At 41.4% G+C, this 23,924-nt stretch overlaps 1 protein-coding gene across 2 annotated transcripts in view; it reads left to right on the forward strand.

Moving 5' to 3' along the window:
* The window catches only part of mydgf (myeloid-derived growth factor), a 79,766-nt gene that overhangs the window by 27,727 nt on the left and 28,115 nt on the right, over positions 1-23,924 (forward strand). For both annotated transcript variants that reach the window (XM_070859911.1, XM_070859910.1), the window contains exons 2-4: positions 9,839-9,889; positions 11,906-11,967; positions 13,474-13,555. In XM_070859911.1, the coding sequence (XP_070716012.1) occupies positions 9,839-9,889; positions 11,906-11,967; positions 13,474-13,555 (195 nt within the window). The remainder of the gene's footprint in view (positions 1-9,838; positions 9,890-11,905; positions 11,968-13,473; positions 13,556-23,924) is intronic.

Below are 23,924 nucleotides of genomic sequence, written 5' to 3' on the forward strand. Positions count from 1 at the left end.
GGGGGGGGAGGAGGAAGGGGGGAGGAGGAAGAGAAAGGGGGAAAGGAGGGAAGAGGAAGGGGGGGAGGAAGAGTAGGGGGAGGAGGAGGAAGGGGGGGAGGAGGAGGAGGAAGTGGGTGGGGGGGGGAGGAGGAGGAAGGGGGTGGGGGAGGAGGAGGAGTGGAGTGGGGGGCTGGATTTACAGGTGGGTGGCGTCGGGGTCTCGGTGGTGGGGGGGGGGGTTTGGGGTGGAGGTCGGGTCGGGTCACCGGGGGAGGGTTGGGTGGTCGCGGGGGCGTCGTGGAGGTCGGGTCAGGTCGCCGGGGGAAGGGGGGTAGGAGGTCCAGTCCGGTCGGGTGGGAGCTGCCTTATCCATGCAGCCCCAGTGAGGCCATTCGGCCAGGGCTAGTGGCTGCATGCTTCGGCCCGTCCCACAGTTTTGGGCGCCTGGAGCTACTGCACATGCGCGCCCACTGCAGTGCGCATGTGCAGAGGTCCCGCCATTGTTTTCAGTGTGCCGCGCCGCGCCGCGCCCAGCTCCAGAGGACCTGCAGGGAGCCGGAGAATAGGTAAGTTTTTTTTTAGGCGCACTTTGTGGCGCGAAAAACGGATGTCCAGGAAACGGTGCAGCCCGAAACTTGGGCCCAAAATATGTAATTATCAAATGAGTCTTTTAATATGACAAGCCATTTTAGTAAATGTGTTTCGTGTGTCTATGTAATACTATTATGCTCATTGCTTTTGTAAAAAAATGATAGATTGTATCGTCTAAGTGAAAGAATACTGCTGGAATATGTGAGGAACAATATTGTTGCATTATTTGGCTTGTTAGGTTTGCCATTAATGAGATATTTCAAGATAGTTAGCAATGTAGCAAGTTTGCATTACCATATACAATTTAATACAGCTTCCAGGAAGGCTCTCGAGTAAAGGTGCATGTAACTGAGTCATAGACAAGAAGGCCCCATGATGTCTGATGTCTGTCTGCGCTAGACTACTCATCTCAATTGGGGTGGCAGTAATGTGCCTGGCTCAGTTGTAGCACTCTTGGCTGAGTAAGAAGGTTGTGGGTTCAAATTCCGTTGTCGGGCTTGGACATGTAATATAGACTGACACTTCAGTGCACTACCAAGGGAGTGCTATATTATCGGAGGTACTACCTTCCAGATGAGACTCCCATCATCCTGTTCAGCGCGGTGGCAGTATTTGAAGAGGAGTCCTATTGGCGTCCTGGTCAACATTTATCCCTCGACTCACACCACCAAAACAGATGAACTTATTATTTATCAAATTCTGTTTGTGGGACCTTGCTGTGTATAAATTAGCTGCTGTGTTTGCGTACAGAACAGTGACACTTCAGAAGTGATTCACTTGCTGGAAAATGTTTTGGGATGTCCTGAGGATACAAAATGCACTCTATATAAACACATGATTGCCTTTTCTTTAAATGTAATCTCGAGAAACACCACCTAGGATTCTCACATGATTGCTGTCTAGTAATTCCTGCTGGAACAAGTGTGAGAGAACATCTGGTGAAGACGGAACTCGGATCAGCTCTGATGCTTCCTCTGTCAGACTGCCAATGCTTGATTGGCGAGGCTCATACATAAAGAATGGTCAATTGAGCAAGATACCAAAGAGCATTCAGTGTCTGAGGAACTATATCCCAGAAGAGTCAATGCCTTGAGGAAGGGAGAAGAATTGGCAAGAAAAAGTAATAGGTGGATGGAATAAACCTCACTGACTCAAGTGAAGACCAGCATTACATTTCTGGGAATCTCTACTCTGCAGTTATTATATCCTCGAAGTCATGTGTAAAACAATGCTTCTACCATATTTTATGTCACTGGAAATAAATCCTGATACTTATATTGTTATATTCTGTTATCGGTTGAAATCCTTATCTAGCTTTAGTTCAGGCAACTGGGAAAATAATTATTGCAGTACAAGCTGAATTTTTCTCTTGCCTCAACATTATGTCGATAGCAGAACTTCAAAAATGTGAGCAACATTACCATCAGTTCTTGGCATGGCAAGGTGTTCTGGGGAAAGGAGCTCCCAATGGCTGCAGGCTGCATTTGATGTGGAGTAGTGTTATTGGGAACATGTGGCCTACAGACATTCCTTTTCCATCTCCTCCCTATCACCATCCTCCTCCCTATCACCATCCTCCTCCCTATCACCATCCTCCTCCCTATCACCATCCTCCTCCCTATCACCATCCTCCTCCCTATCACCATCCTCCTCCCTATCACCATCCTCCTCCCTATCACCATCCTCCTCCCTATCACCATCCTCCTCCCTATCACCATCCTCCTCCTTTTAATTTCCCCATGCCACCACTTCCTCCCCATCTTGCTACCACCACATACCCATCATGACACTTCTTCCCCTTTGGGCCACATGTTCAACCCTTGTATCCTCTCCTCCCCATTCCTCTGCTATGACTTACGTCACCCATAGCCCTCTATCCCATTCCCCCCACACCAAACTGCCATTTGCTTCCTCTACCCCACTCCCACTCACTTTACTGGGTGGCTGGAGGCTAAAGAACACTTCATGCGCAACCTGTTTTCCTTCCTCCTGCTCCTCTTCAACTTGCCCCTTTGATGTTTCCTCTTCTCCTTTGATGCCTCCCCGCTCCTGTTTGCTTCCCTCAGAGACTTGCTTTGTTTTCAAAGTTCAATTTAAAAAAAAAAATTAGAATGAGGAAAGACCGTCAGCTTTTCTCTCTATCTTTGTTTCATAAGTGTTGGCAATTAGGATTTCTGTCGCATTGACTTGAGGAATTGGCAAATACCTTTTCCAAGTGTCAGCAAACTGGTGTATAATTAGTTGGCTTCAGAATTCACCTTTTTTTGGAAAGATGAATGAGCACTAACATGAAGTGTCTCCTCACTTTTTCTCTTTCCCCACCAAGATTAAAGCACTTTCTGTAGTGTGTACTAAAACGCAAGCTACGGCAGGTGTATAATCGGGTCATTACTTTTCATTCTCCCATGAGGACATGCTCCCACACACAAGTCAACGCACCCACATCCTCTCTTTTTAAAAAAAAAACACCCAATTAAAGCCTTTGAAATTTGGCCTCTTTGTCACAGTGCACATGGTGAGACTGTACAGTCCAAATTAAGCTTGCAGTCACAGCTCTGGACAAATATATCAAGGTCAAACCCAGACTTGTGAAAGCTGAGGCCTTCAAGTAAAAACTCTAATGAAGGCATTAAAAGGTACACAAGATAACTTAGTGGATTAAATAAAAAATTTTGTGAACTTTGTAATTTTTAAAAATTGGATTGTGGTTATTTTGGGCATTATAAATTTCACTCCTGAGGAAAGAAAATGATTGGAAAAAAATTCTAATTTGATATGCTCTCACTATCAGTGATATCTCTAACATTGAAAATGCCTATCACGCCACCACCTACTGCAAGCACTTATGAGCATTCAATGGGAGTGTGTGCCCCACATTTTAAATGTAATATAGAGTAGATATAATGCTGCAATGTTATAATATTCAGCAAGATGGATCTTAGCTTCCATCTGAGCTGCTGATAGCCTTTCCTATCCTAGTTATATGGCAGTGGTTTCTTTGACAGATAATTTGTAACATTAAAATCAGCTAATTTTTTTCAAAATAGAAAAGAGCCTAGAGACCCAATGCCAGTTTTGATTTCCTGTGGGTTTATAATTTTCTCTGGAAGACTTTTGTACATCTGACGACAAATATGGTTAAGTTATTAACGTTCTGCCACTGAAGCTTTGAAACAGATCCATGTCTACCTGATCACAATGATGTACAATCTTTGGGTTGCCCATTGCTGTTAAGCAGAGAAAGGTCACAGGATGGGATAGGTTAGCAGAAGCTCAAATACACTTTCATGGACTGAACCACCTATTTGCAGTACTCCGAGAATAATGGGAAGGGATCCAAAAGAAATGTGTAATTTTGTTTTAGACTTGTTCTGGATGCCACCACATCCCACCAGAGGAAATAGTTTATCTTTACCCTATCAAATTCCCCAATCACAACATAATTAGCAGTTATAGGTTCAAACTCTGACTGGATCGAAATCGCCCCAAATTAATTTCACTTAGGACATTTACAGCCAATGCATGGCAGAAGCTACCAAGTATAAAAACATTCTGATGGCAACTTAGTTTTCACTGCACCTTTTTGAAATTTCAGCAGTGTATTTTGCTGAGTTACCATTTTTGTAATGGTTCTATTTTTAAACTGACTGCAATTAATTAAACTACCTAAATTGGAATGGTCTGATGAACTATTAAGCAGAGTGCAGTAAAATGCTTTACCATATATATCAGATAACCAAGCTGTTCCAATTTTACTCTAATCCATCTAAGTACGAAGTACTGTTAAATACTTCTTGTTGACGCAGAGCAGTTTTAGAATCCTAGAAATTTATGGCACAGGAGGAGGCCATTTGGCCTATTGTGTCGGTGCCGGCTGAAAAAGAGCTATCCAGCCTAATCCCACTTTCCAGCTCTTGGTCTGTAGCTTTATAGGTTACAACACTTCAAGTGCATATCCAAGTAGTTTTACATGAGGTTTTCTGCCTCTACCACCCTTTCAGGCAGTGAGTTCCAGATCCCCACCACCCATTGGAAAAAAAATTCTCCACAACTCCCCTCTAATTCTTCTGCCAATTATTTCCCCCGGTTATTGACCCCTCTGCTAAGGGAAATAGTTCCTTCCTAGCCACTCTATCTAGGCCCCTCATAATTTTATACACCTCAATTAAATCTCCCCTCAGCCTCCTCTGTTCCAAAGAAAACAACCCAGCCTATCCAATCTTTTCTCATAGCTAAAATTCTCCAGTCCTGACAACATCCTTGTAAATCTACTCTCTACCCTCTAGTGCGATCACATCCTTCCTGTAATGTGGTGACCAGAACTTCACGCAGTACTCTAGCTGTGGCTAGACTAGTGTTTTATACAGTTCAAGCATAACCTCCCTGCTCTTGTATTCTATGCCTTGGCTAATAAAAGAAAGTATCCTGTATGCTGCCTTAACCGCCTTATCTACTTTTCCTGCTACCTTCAGGGATCTGTGGACATGCACTCCAAGGTTCCTCTGTACCTCTACACTTCTCAGTATCCTACCATTTATTGTGTATTCTCTTGCCTTGTTTGCCCTCTCCAAATGCATTACCACACATTTCTCCAGATTGAAATCCATTTGCCACTTGTCTGCCCACCTGACCAGTCATATATTCCAGCAGTCTAAAGCTTTCTTCCTCACGATCTTCCACACAACTAATTTTTTTTGTATCATCTGCAAACTTCTTAATCATGTCCCCGATGTTGAAGTCTAAATCTTTGATGTATACCACGAAAAGCAGGGGACCTAGTACTGCGCCCTGCAGTACTCTACTGGAAACAGCCTTCCAGTCACAAAAACACCAATTTACCATTATTCTTTACTTCCTGCCACTGAGCCAGTTTTGGATTCAACTTGCCACTTTCTCTTTTCTGACCAGTCTGCCATGTGGGATTCTGCCATGTGGGATCCTGTCAAAAGCCTTGCTAAAATCCATGTAGATTATGCCAAATCTGCGATCCTAATTTGACCCTCTTTGTTCCCTCCTCAAAAAATTCAATCAAGTTAGTCAGACATGACCTTCCCTTAACAAATCCATGCTGACTGTCATTGATTAATCCATGCCTTTCTAAATGACGATTTATCCTGTCCCTTAGAATTTTTTCCAATAATTTGCCCACCACTGTGGGTAGGCTGACTGGCCTGTAATTACTTGGTCTATCCCATACTCCTTTTTTAAACAATGTTAGCAGTCCTCTGGCACCATACCTGTAGTCAGAGAGGATTGGAAAATGATGGTCAGAGCCTCCTATTTTCTTGCTTGCTTCTCTTAACAGCCTGGGATACATTTCATCTGGGCCTGGCAATTTATCTACTTTTCAGTGGGCTCAATTTTGGCCAGGAGTTGCTCTGTTTTTTTTTTTGGAGAAACTTGATTTTTCTGGCGTATCTTAAAAATCCCCATTTTGCACATTCAATTTGCACCAGTGAGTTAGTTACGACTTTTTTAGTTCAATTTTTTTTCTCTCAAAAGGGGGCATTACCAGCCACCTACGCCAGTTCTGCCCATTTAGGCAACTTTGGCCAGCTAATAGTTACTCCAAATCTACTTGGGCCAACGTATGTGGCCACTTCAGAAAACCCTTGCGGTGAGTTAAGAAATCAGCGCAGTTAGGTACATCGGAGGCCATTCGCTCGGGGTGGGCAGGAGAACTGATGGTGCTCCTGCCTGGATGACTTCTATCAGTTCTGCTGCCCGCCTGCTCCTAGCCCTGGCTGAGTGAGTTTCAAAAGACTAAAATTTAATTTGGTCACTAATAAAGAAACTTAATGACTAAAGAATGTGAATAGGATCAAACAGCTATACAGAACATCATATGACAAACTTTGAAAAGTTAATTTACTATACAACAGAAGCATTCATGGAAGCTTAAACTACAAAAATAAAAGAAGTGGAGAGGACCTGCACCTAAAGCACCAAGCCTTACGAACCACCAAACTTTGCAAACAAAAAGCTCTAAGAATTAAATAACAAATAAAAAATTGAAATAAGTCCTACCTTCATCTTAAAACTCGACCCGGGAAGGCAGCGGGCTGGCCTGTGCAGGAGGCCCCTCGGCCTGGGCTAGGGGCGGCGCGTTGGCATCAGGATTCAATGCGGCATCTGTATTCCATGGGGAGAGAGAGAGAGGCTGGGCTGCAAATGAACAGGGGTGGGGGGAGGGGGGAGAGGGGAGAGGGGAGAGGTGGAGGAGGAGGAGGAGAGCGAGTGAACATGGCATCTGTGGAGAGAGAGAGAGTGGGGCTGGGCCGATTACCAAATTTCGGCGCTACTGCGCATGCTCGGACAACGCAACCCGACTCCAATGCGCATGTCTCGGCACTGTTTTCAGCGCAGGACGCTGGCTCCACCCCCGACTCGACTGGCCACGCTGCTCGATGACTGGGGAGAGACCGGATAGCGGCCAAAGTGGGGAAAAAAATTTTCGCCGCACTTCTGAACGGAGTAAAGCATCTCCGGTAAGTGTGCCAAAAAAAGGGGTGGGCCAAAATTGAGCCCAAAGATGCTAAACCTCTTAATATTTTGCACCTCACTATGTTTATCCCATCCAATATTTTACACCCCTCCTTAACTACAATGTCTGCATTGTCCCCCTCTTTTGTGAAGACAGATGTGAGGTATTCATTAAGAACCATTCCCATGTTTTCCGTCTCCACACAGGTTACCTTTTTGGTCTCGAATAGGCCCTACTCTTACCTTAAGATATCCTCTTGCTCTTTACGTATTTATAAAACATCTTTGGGTTTTCCTTGATTTTTGCATGCCAATATTTTTTCATGCCCTCTTTGCTTTTCTGATTCCCTTTTTAATTTCACCCCTGCACTTTCTATACTCCTCTAGGCTTTCTGCAGTATTGAGCACTCGGTGTCTGTCATAAGCTTCCCTTTTTTGCCTTATCCTACCCTGTATGCTTCTTGACATCCAGGGGGCTCCAGATTTGGAAGTCCCGCCCTTTTCCTTTCTGGGAACATACTTGCGCTGAACCCTCACTATCTCCTCCTTGAATGCTTCCCACTGCTCTGACACTAATTTACCTTCAAGTAACTATTTCCAGTCCACTTTTGCTAAATCATGTCTCCGCTTAGTAAAATTAGCCTTTCCCCAATTGAGAACTTGTACTCCTGGTCTATTTTCTAGTAATGGCTTTTTTCATTACTACACTAAATCTAACTGAATTATAATCAGTACTACCAAAATGCTCTCCCACTAAATATCCCTTCCACCTGTGCAGATCATTCTCTAAAACAAAGTCCAGAACTGCCCCTCTCTTGTTGGGCTTGCTACTTACTGGCTAAAAAAAATTCTCCTGAATGCATTTTAAGAACTCTGCACCTATTATACTTAATACACTCTCAGTTGTGTGATTGCCCCCTTTTTGTTCTTCACTTCAACTCATATGACCTCATTTGATGACCCTTCTGACAACTGTAATTGTTTCTTTAACCAATTTTGCGACTCCACCCCCCTCTGATTTTATTCCAGTTAATAATTGGGTAGTTGAAATTTCCTACTGTTACTGCCCTATTGTTTTTGCACTTCTCAGAAATTTGCCTATGTATAATTGCTCTTCTGTCTCCCTCTGACTGTTTAGGGGTCTGTAGTACACGCCCAGCAGAGTAACTGCCCCTTTTTTGTTACTCAGTTCAACCCGTATGGCCTCATTTTGATCTTTCTAGCATATCATAACAGCTGTAATTATTTCTTTAACCAATATTGCGAACCCCCTCCTTTTATATTCCCCTTTCTACCTTGTCTGAAACTCCTGTAACCAGGAATGTTGAGATGTTATTCCTGCCCTTCTTTCAGCCATGTTTCAGTAATAGCTATGATACCGTACTTCCACATGTCTATCTGTGCCCTCAGCTCACCCGCCTTATGCACTAGACAACTCGTATTAAAATAAGGACGCAACTGATGGCAATGAACCAGAAGTAATTGCGCATATGCAGTTCCAGTGTTTTTTTTTGTTGTTGCTGGACTTCCCAAAACAGGAATAAAGCAGCGGATTTAGAGAATTCTGTTAGAACCGTTAATTTGAAATAAAATTCAAAATGATAGATCCAATGAACTGTGACAGACAGGCATGGGTCTTAATTATATATTCAAAGCAAAGATGGGAAATAAAATTGAAATCTGACTGAACATTTTATGAGAATGTAAATTATCCTTGTAATCCTATTCCAACCGTCAGAAGCAGTGCCACTGATGCAGAACTGGAGATGGTGGGAAAGGAGACAATGACCGGAACTGAATGATTAGTGGATATTTCAGATATTTAAAGATGTGTGTGTGATCTGCCAAGATTTGTTCCTGTGACTCTGTAACTAACCATACTGAGCATTAGATGAAAACAAAAGCAAAATACAGTGGATGCTGGAGATCCTTCGTCTGTTGTGGAGAATGTTATGTTATGTTTTAAATTTGGGACCTGGCCTTTATGCTTCCGGTTAGTTGGCAGGAGTCACTGTTAAAATAGATACCATTAAGCACTGCCAAAACCCTTTTATTTATTTTCTAGTTTTTATTTTTTTTCTGCCTTCCAAACACACTTATTAATTTTCTTCCTTCCATTTCCAGCTTTGCTTCTCTCCCTTCTGAATCTATACTCGGGTTCCTATCTCCCTGTCAAGTTAGCTTAAAAAATTGTTTGCCTCTTACAATATTGACTTAAAAAAAATGTAATTTCAAACTTGTGCAGGAAACTCAACTGAAATTGGCATCAAAAGGGTACTGAAAACTTAATTTGACTTCAATAATTCAGAGAAGCGAAGTCACAGTATAAAATGAGCTTCTGGAAAAAGACATTACAAAGATTTTAAAAACACTGGGTTGTAATTTCATTCCAGAGCAGCATTTTGTAAATATCAGGATAATTGAATATTCAATCAGAGGAAAACATTGACATTGCCAGGTATTGTGACGAATCTTGCAATTGTTCTGAGATTTTCCACTAAACGGAGCATCTTGCGTTTCTGCAGCACATGGTGTATGACTAGCTTTGCAATTCTTCTGGGAAAAAATTGTTATTTGAAAAGCAAAATCTTGCCTTCTGGGTTAGCAGTATGTATAAGAGCTGAAATTGCAAAGTTTACATTCCAGCTTTGGTGATGCCCGGAATGGCTTTCCTAATCTATTTAAAAAAAAAAGTAATCTGAACCAAAATTGTGAATTACAACCAGTAAGTATAATTTCAGATTCAAGTACATTATAAAGTAAGTTTTTTTTTCCATTTTAGGGTGAACACAAATGCACATTTACATATGCATCTCAAGGAGGAACCAATGAGGTTAGTGGTAAACAAGTGAAACTGATTTGATTTTGCTCAGTTTGTAGTTAAATTACATTCATTGGTGCTTATGTTTGTCTGAAAGGTTCAAAGATCCTTGAATGTTGCAGTCATGCTGATACCATTCAGCAGTGCAAGCAAACAGCCTGAATTACTGTGGGCTCGCTATGCATTATAATTGATGAAAGTGGAGCTCAGTACATGTGTTTAAAAGTTTGCAGAGCTCTGCTCACCAGTCTCCAATTATTACCAACATTTTTAAAGTTGGAAAACAGTCGCAGTCATACTAGCCCACCTGCGCCGGTGGTGTTGTGCTGCAATGACCAGAACAATTACGCTGCTTATGTTGTCAGTATGACGTAAAAATTACTTTGCACCAACAGCCAAGGTGTGGTATAACTGTCCTACAGGTGGTGTTTATGTATGTCTCTCCCTCCCTCAAATGATGCTGTTGAAATGGTAATATGTGTGTCCCTTAAGGAGAGCCAGAGTTCCCAATTTGGTTGTCCCACAATGAAGTGCAATTCGCCTATATCACGGAATAATACCTCTTGCTTTTGGAGGAACAGGAGAGGAAGGTACAGAAGAAACTTCACCTTGAGCATGACTCTTAGCTAAAATGTGGTGGGATTAGATATTAGAGAAAATGTCCTGATTGGAAGGAAAAAATGACCTATCTTATGTATACGCTGCTCATTCTTTGAATTGCTATCCTTCATAATTTTGCTATTTATTCTTCCACCTGTTTGCACCTAATCTGATGTTTTAATTATGATATGATTGAGATAACTAAGAAAACAGCCCAAAGGATCAGTCTTGTTTATCAAGTTGTAATAAAGGTATAGTTTTATGTTCGTCATACCCTTCACCCCCAAAGTTGAGCGGCAACTACTATGTGACTATAGCCGTATATAATTGATTACCTTATTGGTTTGTTTTGAAGTTTCAGTTCAAAGTCCAGCGGCACTAGTACCATAAACTCCAAATGCTGTAAGATACATAATGGCACAGCCTTGTGTGTAACTAAATAACTTCTGACATCTAATGATGTGATGGTAATGTGAAATAATGTTATATCCACCACTTAAAATACTCCATTTTGTAATTCCAAGGGATGTTTTTAATCTTCGCTCTCCCCTCATTACCGTTGCTGCTGAAGATGTTGGTACCTATGTGGTTCTATGGACAGCAGGAACTCTTGTACCTCACCCAAGTAACCATTCTTCACATGTAAACCCAAACTGAGTGTTGGTGATTTTGTCAGACTGATCCTGACCTTACCCAATGTCCATATACCCAAGCAATTTTAGTTGGGGGGGGCGGTGGGGGTCACTGATGGTCATGAGGAACAGAAACCCAGATACACCAGTAATTGTGATTTATATCAAATGCACAAGTAAACTAGAAATTGCTTCATGGTTTTTGGTCTCTTATTTATGGTGAGTAAGGAAAACTCCCTTTTTATCTCCCAAAAGTCAGAATTTTACTGGTGTTCTGGGGATTGCATTCCACTGTTCCATTTGGTGTAGGGTACACTGTTGAAATACCATGATCTATCTGTTCTCTTTATAGATGCTGACTGTATTTACAGCAAATTCATCTTTCTTCCCATCTATTTTTCCATGAAACCTGAAAGCCAGCACATTATTTGTGACCAACATCTCACAAATGCTTCAGTAAACTTTAAATGCTTTTAGTATGTATGTTGGAAACTTCAGTTTGCGAGGATAAAAGGTGTTGATTTTTGCCCATTATTTTATTCCCTTTACTATATAGGCAATTTTAAAATTTGAATTAATATTCCAGTGTCAATTTGTTTTTTGTCTCATCCACCCCCCCCACCCCACTAAAGAAATTTGTTTGTGATTTTTAGCAACCATACTTTGAGAGACTGCAGCTTTAAATTTTCATGCCTTGCAGCTGCTATGATTTCTGCAAGTTAACTGACTATAGTGCAGAAATAATGGTTTTCTTTTTAAATATCTTTGATGAAGCATAATTGCTTTCTCCCTGCAGCGATGGCACATGAGTGTAGGCATCAGCGAGGACAACAAGCTATTCTCCTGCTCTGTCTGGCGGTAAGTGAATAAGGATTTATGGAATTGCCTTGGTTACAGAACTGTATCAGCTGCAGTACATGAAATCAACTTGCCTAAACCTGTTTAGAATTCAATTAATCACTTCTCGGGATTTTTGAGCAAATAATCCAAGCTTCGAAATAACAAAGAATTTCAGTTATTGTTGCTTTCCTGTAGCATCAAATTAATAATACAAGTCAGGGAATTTACACAGGACTAAATTTTCCCAGGAGGGAAAAGAAAGATGGGTTTGCCTGTTTTCAGTTTGCATGTTGGCAAGGTTACTGATGGGGTAAACATTTGTATGGGCTTTATTTTCACCACAAAAAAATGCAATATCTGTTTTTCAAAAAAAAAACTAATTTATGGTATTGTGTGCACTTTATTTCTCAACTAACTGATCAGGAATATTGACCTTGTACAGGATATTATTAGTATGTTCTGTCCTAACCTGCACAAAGGTATAATCACTTCATTTCATTACAAACATTGAAAATAATGTCTCTGTTTTGTAGATATATTAATATTAAATGACTGAAGTAGAAAGATTCATGGGAATATTTTCATCTGTATTTTGTGAATAAAAATCAACAATCCTCTCATTGCTCTTGCAGCTGGTCCCACCACTCGTGGAAAACCTGTACCTGCTAATACTTCACCATATTTGTCCCTTGAGCATTGAGCTATATTCAATCAACGTTTGGAAAGACAAAATCCATAATTATACTGCTGAGTGTTTTGTATACTACAAGCGGCTATTTCATAGAATCATAAAAATTTACAGTACAGAAAGAGGCCATTCGTCCCATCATGTCCATACCAACCGACAAAAAGCTATCCAACCTAATCCCACTTTCCAGCTCTTGGTTTGTAGCCTTGCAGGTTATGACACTTAAAGTGCATATCCAAGTACTTTTTAAACGCTATTGGGGTTTCTGCCTCTACCACCCTTTCAGGCAGTGGAGTTCCAGACCCTCCCCACCCTCTGGGTGAAAAAAATTCTCCTCAAATCCCCTCTAAACCTCCTACCACTTACTTTAAATCAATGCCCCTGGTTATTGACCCCTCTGCTAAGGGGAATAGGTCCTTCCTATCCAGGCCCCTCATAATTGTATACACCTCAATTAGGTCTCCCCTCAGCCTCCTCTGTTCCAAAGAAAACGACCCCAACCTATCCAATCCTTCCTCATAGCTATTTCATACAGCCACTGTTAGACTTCACTGAAATTCTAATGACCGTATAGAGCACTAGGCTTCACATTTGTGTCCACTGAGCTGATTGCCAAGTGGTATTGCAGAGGTCTTGGATCTAGGTTGCATCCTCTGTTGGGTAGGGAATAATGCAGGGGCACATTAAATGGAAGTGGGTAGGATGGAATGGAAGAAAATCCCATTTTAAAGGAAAAGGCTAATTAAAAAAGAAATTGGGAACCAGAGTGCCTTGGGTTATATATAAATAACTTGGTGTCAACTGTCTATGGAAGATTTTGACTCTTTCTTTTGCAGACCTCAGGGAAAATCCTACCTATTCTTCACCCAGTTTAAAGCTGAAATCACCAACGCCAAGATTGAATTTGCAAATGGTTTTGTAAGTGTAATTACATTTTTATTTTTGTCATATCCTTTTGCAAAATGGTAATTCAATCCAAATAATATGCTTCTTTGTCGGGCTGTATATCCTTTCTTACAAACTGATTATATTACACCCTTTGCGACAATGTGAAGTGGTTTCATCTTTGCATCAGTGCTTACTGAGTAGGGTAACTTTGGTGTGAAGTTGTCAGAAATGGATCTAGACAAGAGACCACCTTCAGGAGGCTGCCTTGTACTATTTCAGTTTTGCATTGTAATCTGTGTTAGCGAAGACATGCACCTTGTTCGTTCCTTATGTCTCAAAGTACTTCATGTACAACAAAATATTTAAGTGCAACTAGTATGTATGCAAAGTTTAAAACTGTTGAATACTTATATAAACTTCACTTTTCATTTCTTTAATGTTGATTCTTGGTTAACACTTAAATTAGTGTTTGGATTTCAATCAGTATGTAGTCATGCACAAGGCTCAGATTTGCATTTCTACTGGTCAAAGAGCAAAGTGGAGTTGTCAGTATAACTTGTTTTTGCTGGCTTTCTTTAAACACATACTGGTCACAACCTGGTACAATTTAGTATATTGATCCCCTTATGGAGTTTGTTTTTAATAAAATTCCTGTATTTAGCCTAGGAGTTAAAGCATTTATAAAGGGTGAGGTAAATACGTATATCAGAGCTGTTATTACTGCTATTTTGTTTTTTGTAAATGATACACCATGGAATTCCCCAGTTTATTTTATGGAAGTCCTATTGACTTGTGGATGGCAATTTATCAGGTCTTTACCCAACTAGAGGCAATGGCCCGCTCATTACTGCCCTAATTCAAAAGCTAGGATTCAGACCCATGCTTGCATTGCGCCATAGATTGAGCGCCAAGAAGTGTCAAATAGGTAAGCTTCGGCAAACTGGATGCAACGCTGCACGCTTCACAGCCATCACTACCCCAGTGGGGAGATGGGGATTTGAGCCTATGTCTGCACTGCCCACTAGATGAGGAGCCCAACACCACTTGACTATATTGTCACAAGTTCATAGATGGCAATCACAAGTGAATATAAAGTTCTAGCTCCTGCTTATTTTTATTTTCTCTGGATGTTCTGTCCATAAAGCTTATTTAAGAAAAACTATAAATATTTAATTTACGAAAATGTTTTAATATGAATAACAGATTTCGGGATACAGCTGTTTAATTTAGTGAAGTGATGTGTATTACAGAACTATAAGGGTGATGCTTTCTTCCAAGATACTAAAATCTCCAGAATCAGCTGTTTCTGACATTTTTTTAAAAGAATTTCAACAGATGACTCTTTGATTTTAGCATGTTTGACGAGAAAGCTTCACATTCTTATTAGTTAAGCATAGTGCACTCAGAAAATTGTTACTGTCCATATTGTGTTTCAATTCACTTCAGCGTGAATAGGCAAATGGGAAACTGTAAAAATAAAATTAGTTTAGTCTTCCACTCATTTAAGGGTTTAGTTCTAGAATTCTCAATGTTCAAGTATTTGGAGAATAAAACCTGCAACATCCTCTACATGAATGTGTAAATCAATTGTTTGTGTGGCGTTAATTTTAAAAGGAGATTTTGGTTTGCTGACTCTGCTCCCTTGAATTTAATTGTAAAAGAAACTTTAAAACTACGAACACAAATGTCCACCAGCAGCAGTAGTAATTTTGTTCGATGAATGCAGGTTACTCTAATGCAATTGTCAGCATTGGCTCAAAGTTAGCATTCTTGCTTTTGAATTAGAAGATCGAGGATTCAAGCCTCACTCTTAGACTTAAAAACATAATCTAGGCTGTCACTTCAGTATAGTACTAAGGGAGTACCGCACAAACTGTTAAACTGAGGCCCCCATCTGCTTGCGGGTGGATGTTAAAGATCCCACAATACTATTCAACCAACAAAGTAATTCTCCAAGTGTCCTTGCCAATATTTATTTCTCAGCCAATCAACATCACTAAAACAGATGATCTAGTCATTTATCTCATTACTGTTTGTGAGACCTTGCTGTACACAAACTGGTTGCCACGTTGCATTACATCAGTGACTACACTTCAAAAGTATTCAATTGGCTGTAAAGTGCTTTGGAATGTCATGAGGTTATGAAAGACACTATAAAAATGCGAATTCCTTCCCTCCCTCTCCCCTTCATGTTTGCCTGAGGTAACTTGCCAGGAGTTCCTTACAATAGAAAACACATTTTGTCCTTGGAAGGAATCACTTTGATGATAACCAATAATGTGACTTACAATGTGAATGTTAATATTCTTGCAATGCACCAACCAAGTGACACTTGAATCCATCATCATTCAGTTGTATTATGGGGAAAAATGTGTACATTCGCATTTTGTCAGGGTTGAAATATTTAATGGTGTGCAGCCATGGAGTTACAGCTTCAACAAATGTCACTGACCCAAAAATGCTATAATTTTCCATCCAATTTTCTACCTTCTCTTTCTGAAGACACTTATTTATGCTAGGATTCTGTTGTGGGCACTATCAGCTCACTGCTGTGGCAACCTTCATGTGTTAGTCTAGGTAGTTTGTCAGTGGGCTAGCCAATTATGAAGGATGTTGCAATGTAGTCCGATCTTATTCCTACTTGTACACTTTTCAACAGATGTCACCATATCCCACTCATGTTGAGAAAAAATTGTGACACAGTAAATGCCATTATGCTGAGATGAGCAAATTCAATGCAGAGAATTTCTTATTTTGTACCCTTATCTTCCCTCACAAAAATGGCAGGTGTAATGTGTTAATTGACATTTGTAGTTGGATTGAACATTACATTCAGATCAAATCACACATGGTTTGCTGCAAAAAGTGTTTTTGGGTCATGATGTTTACTTTTTATTGAGAAACTCAAGTGAAGGACTAGAAAACTGATCACATAGAACATTACCAAGTGTGAGATATAACTGGAAGCAGTGGCTAAATTACATCCAGTTTGGATTATAGGAGAACTGTAGAGGGGGAGAGGAGTAACAAGTCAGGGAAGTAAGGAGTTATGAAGTTGAAGTCCAAGAAGGAATGAGGGTAGAGGATGGCACGAGTGAGTCTTGATTCCAGCAAGTAAGGATGCAATGAGCAGGAAAGGTAGAAGTATATGATGGGATAAAGAAAGAATGTTCAAGGGAATAATGACCATAACAGTATTAATACAACAGAGAGAGACCGGAAAGATTACGACTGATTAGATTTTCTAATTATAAAGGCTACAATGAATGTGCTTGGTGCATTGAAAACCTACTAGGATAAGGTTGAGTGCACTTACTCAGAATAATTTATATTTCAGACATTCTGCAAATGCTGGGTTAGTACAAGCAAAGCATCTTGAAATAATTTGCTCGGTGATCATCAAATCTTTGTGGGCAGCTGTCAGCGAGATGAATGGCGAGTGCCGTTCCTCCACTGCTGCCCGCAAAATCCAGGCCAATGTTAAAGATCACTGAGCCATTGTGATGGTGTTCATGGCATGCAAGCAGAAATCGAAACTATGCTGAAAACCTACTGAGCCAGATACGCTACAGTTGAAGTTGTGTATAGCCCGACATGCTGCTATTATCTTTCTCTTCCTCTATCACAAAAATCAGAGAGTCAGTTTCATATTAATTGGGCTGAAATGCACTTATTCCATATAGTGGGAGTGAAAGTACTCTTATAATCACTGTATTATGTAGACTTCTGAGCAGCATGTGTAAGCTCCGATGAAACTAACTCTCAACCTATAGAGGAAGAAGTGCAAAAATAAGATAGCGAATCTGAGCTGGCTCTGCATTGGTGTAAAGCAGGTACCAGTCTCGGTGGTACTTACCAGATAATAGCACCAACATTGTATGGCAGTAACCCAGAAACAAACAAAATACTGGGAGAAATAAAATAAAAACTTGCACACTGACATCAACACCCACTAATACATTACTGAAATTCTAGTTTTAACTCGAAAGGTAATATCATGACAGTTGGTACATTAATGGGCAAAAAAGGAAGTTAGGGCCACCCTATTATGGTTTACAGTGCTACTTTTCAAGTCTATATAGCGTTTGGAAAATGTTAGATCCTATGGGGGATTTGTTCCTGTTGGGCATCCAGTATTCGTACATAAAAGTTAACTGTATTTTTATGTGTTGAATGCATTGGAGTACTCTGGTTTTGAAAAATATAAAGAATGAGAAATTCTGAAACTTTTTGTAGAAATACTTGATGTTTATTCATCAGTGGGAGTATATTTAGGATACATTTATGTACATTTCACATTTTCCAGTGTGGAATGCCTGCAGGAATGGTTTTGCTGCATAGTGGGATGTTTGTAGATTTGAAATCACACTATTATCCAGCAACTACCAATTTTGAGACTGATACCTGCTTTAGAATGAAACCGAGCCAGCAATACTAATTTATACACACTTCTCAAGATCACTGATGGAAGAAATCAGACCTTTGGGGACAAGTATGCAAGTGTATGGAGACAGCTTTGCTCAGCGAAGAGCTGCTAACTGTTGGTTCTGTGCTAGAACTGAGACATTCAAAAGTTACATTTTAAAAGTATGAGATTTTCAGTTTGCCCCTGCATTGGTTTCACTTGTATTTAAGCTAGTAAAGCTAAAGCAGTGCATGACCATCTCATTGAGGTGATCTCTCACCAATTGATAAATATGATCAGTTTGGTAATTTTGCTCCCCAGCTATATAGCAGTTTGTGTAGATGCCAAAAAACTGCAATATAATTGAGCAGTCTGGATAATATCAGAGTGAATATTCTTATCTGCCCAAGCCAGATTTGCTATTTTATTTTTTGCTTATGATGCAAAAGCTTTTTTGACATTCTATGCGTGGTTTCCAGCTTAATAATTGAAACTATTGTTCAACTGCTAATCTGGAACAATGGCATAGTCAGTTTAGCTTTGCATCGAAACAGGAACACCTTATGCAATATATTTCTAAAGAACTATCGTAGTACCCAGGTAACTGAGTAAGTCTGTTTTCATTCGGTCTAACTTTTTGATGTGCAAAGAATATCCGACCGCCCTCCCACCCCGACTTAGGAGGAAACATTGGAGGAGCAACGGGGATAAAAGCACCAGCAAGTTCCATCCCCCAGCGCATACCGCCGAACCCCCTCTCCAACGACCTAGGAGGGAACACCGGAGGAGCAGCATGGAAACGAGCAGCACACAGCGCCGACCCCTCCGGCTTAGGCGGGAACACCGGAGAAGCAGCAAGGATAAAAGCAGCAGCAGGTGCCAACCCCAGCACAAAGCCCCCCGCCCCCCCCCCCCCCCCCCAAAACCTAGGACGGAACACTGGAGGAGCAGCAGCCAGCCACCGCAGGGAGCAGGTAAGAGAGGGCGACAAAGGAGAACAGGGCGACTACATTCGATGTCACAGGAAGGCAGGGAAGTGATTGGTTGGTGAGTTTTTCTTTGTTTTAAATTAAGGGCCTTAAATTAGGGGCAGGGATTAATAACTCAAAACTAAATCTCGTTAATTAAATACATTAGAAAGGCAGGACAGGTGATGTGTCACTGCAACACGTGGAAGCTGATGGACGCCATTGAGGTCCACAGCGACCACATCTGCGGCTTGAGGAACTTCGGCTCCATGTTTATGAGCTGGAGCCCAAGCTGCAGAAACTGCAACACGGGGAGGGGGAGAGTTACTTCGATGCCGCCTTCCAGGAGCTAGTCACATCAATTAGATTAATTCATTCAAATTCGATCCGTGGTCGGTGGGGGGGGGGGCATGACTGCGAGTGAGGAAGGAATGGGGACTCATGATGGAGGAGCCTCAGCCTCTTGTGCAATAGGTTCGAGGCTCTTACTCCTTGTGTGGACAAGAGCAGGGTCTGCAGAGAGGATGAGTAAACTGACCACAGCACTGTGGTACAGGGGGCTATTCATGGGGGGGGGGGAATATCTAAGGTTCTCTGCAGCTGAGAGCGTGAGTCTTGAAGGCTGTGTTGCCTGCCCGGTGCCAGGCTTAAGGACATCGCCTCAGGGCTGGAGAAGAACTTGGAATGGGAAGGTGAAGATCCAGTTGTCGTGGTCCACGTGGGTACCTATGACATAGATAGGACGAAGAAAGAGGTTCTGCTGAGGGAATATGAGCAGCTAGGGGCCAAATTAAAAAGCAGAACCACCAAGGTAATAATCTCTGGATTACTACCTGAGCCACGAGCAAATTTGCATAGGGTAAATATGATCAGAGAGTTAAACACGTGACTCAAAGACTGATGTGGGAGAAATCGGTTTTGGTTCGTGGGGCACTGGCACCAGTACTGGGGTAAGAGGGAGCTGTTCCGTTTGGACGGGCTCCACTTAGACTGTGCTGGGTCTAGGGTCCTGGCGAATCAAATAACTGGGGCTGTAGAGAGGGCTTTAAACTAATTAGTGGGGTGGGGAAGGATTCAGGTGAGCGAAAATTTAAAAAGTCAAAGAATAAGGAGAAGGCAATAGAGCAGGGTAGCACTGGGGGAAATGAAAACCCGAGCATGCCAGGAAGGGACAGAATGCATAAACATAAAGGTGAATCAGAAAGTGGGGTCAAAGCAGGAAAAATATGGTTTTAAAAAAAAAAAATTTAAATCTCTTTATCTGAATGCATGTAGCATTCGTAACAAAATAGATGAGTTGATGGCACAAATAGATGCAAATGGATATGATCTGATAGCCATTACAGAGACGTGGATGCAAGGTGACCAGAACTGGGAACTAAATATTCAGGGGTATTTGATAATTCGGAAGGACAGAAAGAAAGGAAAAAGAGGTGGGGTAGCACTGTTAATAAAGGATGACATCAGTGCGTTACTGACAAATGATACTGGCTCAGAAGATCAAGATGTTGAATCAGTTTGGGTGGAGGTAAGGAATAATAAGGGGAAAAAGTTGCTGGTGGGCGCAGTCTATAGGCCCCCTAACAGTAGCTACACTGTTGGACGGCGTATAAATCAAGAAATAATGGAGGCTTGTAAAAAAGAAATGGCAATAATCATGGGCGATTTTAACCTTCATATTGATTGGGTAAAACAAATTGTCCAGGGTAGGCTTGAGGAAGAGTTCATAGAGTGTATCCGGGATAGTTTCCTTGAACAGTACATTGCGGACCCAACCAGGGAGCAGGCTATATCTTAGATCTGGTACTGTGTAATGACAGGATTAATAAATGATCTCCTAGTAAAGGATCCTCTAGGAATGAGTGACCATACATGGCTGAATTTCAAATTCAGTTGGAGGGTGAGAAAGTTGGATCTCAAACCAGTGTCCTAAGCTTAAATAAAGGAGACTACAAAGGTTTGAGGACAGAGTTGGCTAAAGTGGACTGGGAAAATAGATTAAAGTATGGGTCGGTTGATGAGCAGTGGCAGACATTTAAGGTGATATTTCATAACTTGCAACAAAAATATATCCCAATGAGAAGGAAAGACTATAAGAGAAGGGATAACCATCCATGGCTAACTAAGGAAATAAGGGATGGTATCAAATTGAAAACAAGGGCATACATTGTGGCCAAGACTAGTGGGAGACCAGAGGATTGGGAAACTTTTAAAAGCCAGCAAAGAACGACTAAAAAAAAAGATAGAGAGGGAAGATAGATTATGAAAGTAAACTAGCACGAAATGTAAAAACAGATAGCAAGAGTTTCTACAGGTACATAAAAAGGAAATGAGTGGCTAAAGTAAATGTGGTCCCTTAGAGGATGAGACTGGAAAATGAATAATGGGGAACAGGGAAATGGCAGAGACATTGAACAAATATTTTGTATCGGTCTTCATGGTAGAAGAAACTAAAAACATCCCAATGGTGGCTAATCAAGGGACTATAGGGAGGGAGGAACTTAATACTATCACTAAAGAAGTAGTACTCTATAAATAATGGGACTCTGATGGCTTACATCCTAGGGTCTAAAAAGAAGTGGCTGCAGAGATAATGGATGCATTGATTATGATCTACCAAAATTCCTTGGATTCTGGGGTGGTCCCAGCGGATTGGAAAATCACAAATGTAATGCCCCTATTTAAAAAAGGAGGCAGCCAAAAAGCTAGAACTATAGACCAGTTAGCCTAACATCTGTTGGGAAAATGCTGGAGTCCATTATTAAGGAAGCATTAGCGGGACATTTGGAAAAGCATAATTCAATCAAGCTGAATCAGCATGGTTTTATGAAAGGGAAATCGTGTATGACAAATTTGTTGGAGTTCGTTGAGGATGTAACAAGTAGGGTGGATGAGGGGGAACCAGTAGATGTGGTGTATTTGAATTTCCAGAAGGCATTCGATAAGGTGCCACAAACAGTTACTGCACAAAATAAAAGTTTACTGGATTGGGGGTAATATATTAGCATGGATAGCGGATTGGCTAACTAACAGAAAACAGAGTGTCGGGATAAATGGGTAATTTCCTGGTTGGCAAACAGTAACTAGTAGGGTGCTACAGGGATCGATGCTGGGGCCTCAACTATTTACAATCTATATTAATGACTTGGATGAAGGGACCGAGTGTAATGTAGCCAAGTTTGCTGATGATACAAAGGGTGGGAAAACATTGTGAGGAGGACACACAAAATCTGCAAAGGGATATAGACAGACTAAGTGAGTGGGCAAAAGTGGGAAAATGTGAGATTATCCACTTGGCAGAAAAAAATAGAAAAGCAAATTATAATTTAAATGGAGAAAAATGTCAAAGTACTGCAGTACAGAGGGACCTGGGGGTTCTTGTGCATGAAACACAAAAAGTATGCAGGTATAGCAAGTAATCAGGATGGCAAATGGAATGTTGGCCTTTATTGCAAGGGGGATAGAATATAAAAGCAGAGAAATCCTGTTATAACTATACAGGGTATTGGTGAGGCCACACCTGGAGTACTGTGTACAGTTTTGGTCTCTGTATTTAAGGAAGGATATACTGGCATTGGAGGCTGTTCAGAGAAGGTTCACTAGGTTGATTCCGGAGATGAGGGGGTCGACTTACGATGATAGGTTGAGTAGGTTGGGCCTATATTCATTGAAATTTAGAAGAAAGAGGTGATCTTATCGAAACAACATATAAGATAATGAGGGGGCTCGCCAAGATGGATGCAAAGAGAATATCTCCATATAGGGGAAACTAAAACTAGGGGACATAGTCTCAGAATAAGGGGCCACCCATTTAAAACTGAGATGAGGAGCAATTTCTGCTCTGAGGGTTGTGGGTCTATGGAATTCTCTGCCCCAGAGAGCTGTGGAGGCTGGGTCATTGAATATACTTAAGGCAGTGATAGACAGATTTTTGAGCGATAAGGGAATAAAGGGTTATGGGGAGCGGGCAGGGAAGTGGAGCTGAGTCCATGACCAATGTTCCCTTTAATTTCTTGGTGGTGTATGACCCATTACATAAGAACATAAGAATTAGGAACAAGAGTAGGCCATCTTGCCCCTCGAGCCTGCTCCGGCATTCAACAAGCTCATGGCTGATCTGGCCGTGGACTCGGCTCCACTTACCCGCCCACTCCCCATAACCCTTAATTCCCTTATTGGTTAAAAATCTATCTATCTGTGACTTGAATACACTCAATGAGCTAGCCTCAACTGATTCCTTGGGCAGAGAATTCCACAGATTCACAACCCTCTGGGAGAAGAAATTCCTTCTCAACTCGGTTTTAAATTGGCTCCCCCGTATTTTGAGGCTGTGCCCCCTAGTTCTAGTCTCCCCGACCAGTGGAAACAACCTCTCTGCCTCTATCTTGTCTATCCCTTTCATTATTTTAACTGTTTCTATAAGATCACCCCTCATCCTTCTGAACTCCCAACGAGTAAAGACCCAGTCTACTCAATCTATCATCATAAGGTAACCCCCTCATCTACGGAATCAGCCTAGTGAATCGTCTCTGTACCCCCTCCAAAGCTAGTATATCCTTTCTTAAGTAAGGCCTCACCAATACACTATACAGTTGCAGAAGGACCTCCCTGCTTTTGTACTCCATCCCTCTCACAATGAAGGCCAACATTCCATTCCCCTTCCTGATTACCTGCTGCACCTGCAAACTAACTTTTTGGGATTCATGCACAAGGACCCCCAGGTCCCTCTGCACCGCAGCATGTTGTAATTTCTCCCCATTCAAATAATATTCCCTTTTACTGTTTTTTTCCCAAGGTGGATGACCTCACACTTTCCGACATTGTATTCCATCTGCCAAACCTTAGCCCATTCGCTTAACCTATCTAAATCTCTTTGCAGCCTCTCTGTGTCCTCTACACAACCCGCTTTCCCACTAATCTTTGTGTCATCTGCAAATTCTGTTACACTCTGTCCCCTATTCCAGGTCATCTATGTATATTGTAAACAGTTGTGGTCCCAGCACCGATCCCTGTGGCACACCACTAA

The sequence above is a fragment of the Pristiophorus japonicus genome, chromosome 18 (assembly GCF_044704955.1).
Source record: "Pristiophorus japonicus isolate sPriJap1 chromosome 18, sPriJap1.hap1, whole genome shotgun sequence".
In the NCBI taxonomy this organism is placed as follows: Eukaryota; Metazoa; Chordata; class Chondrichthyes; family Pristiophoridae; genus Pristiophorus; species Pristiophorus japonicus.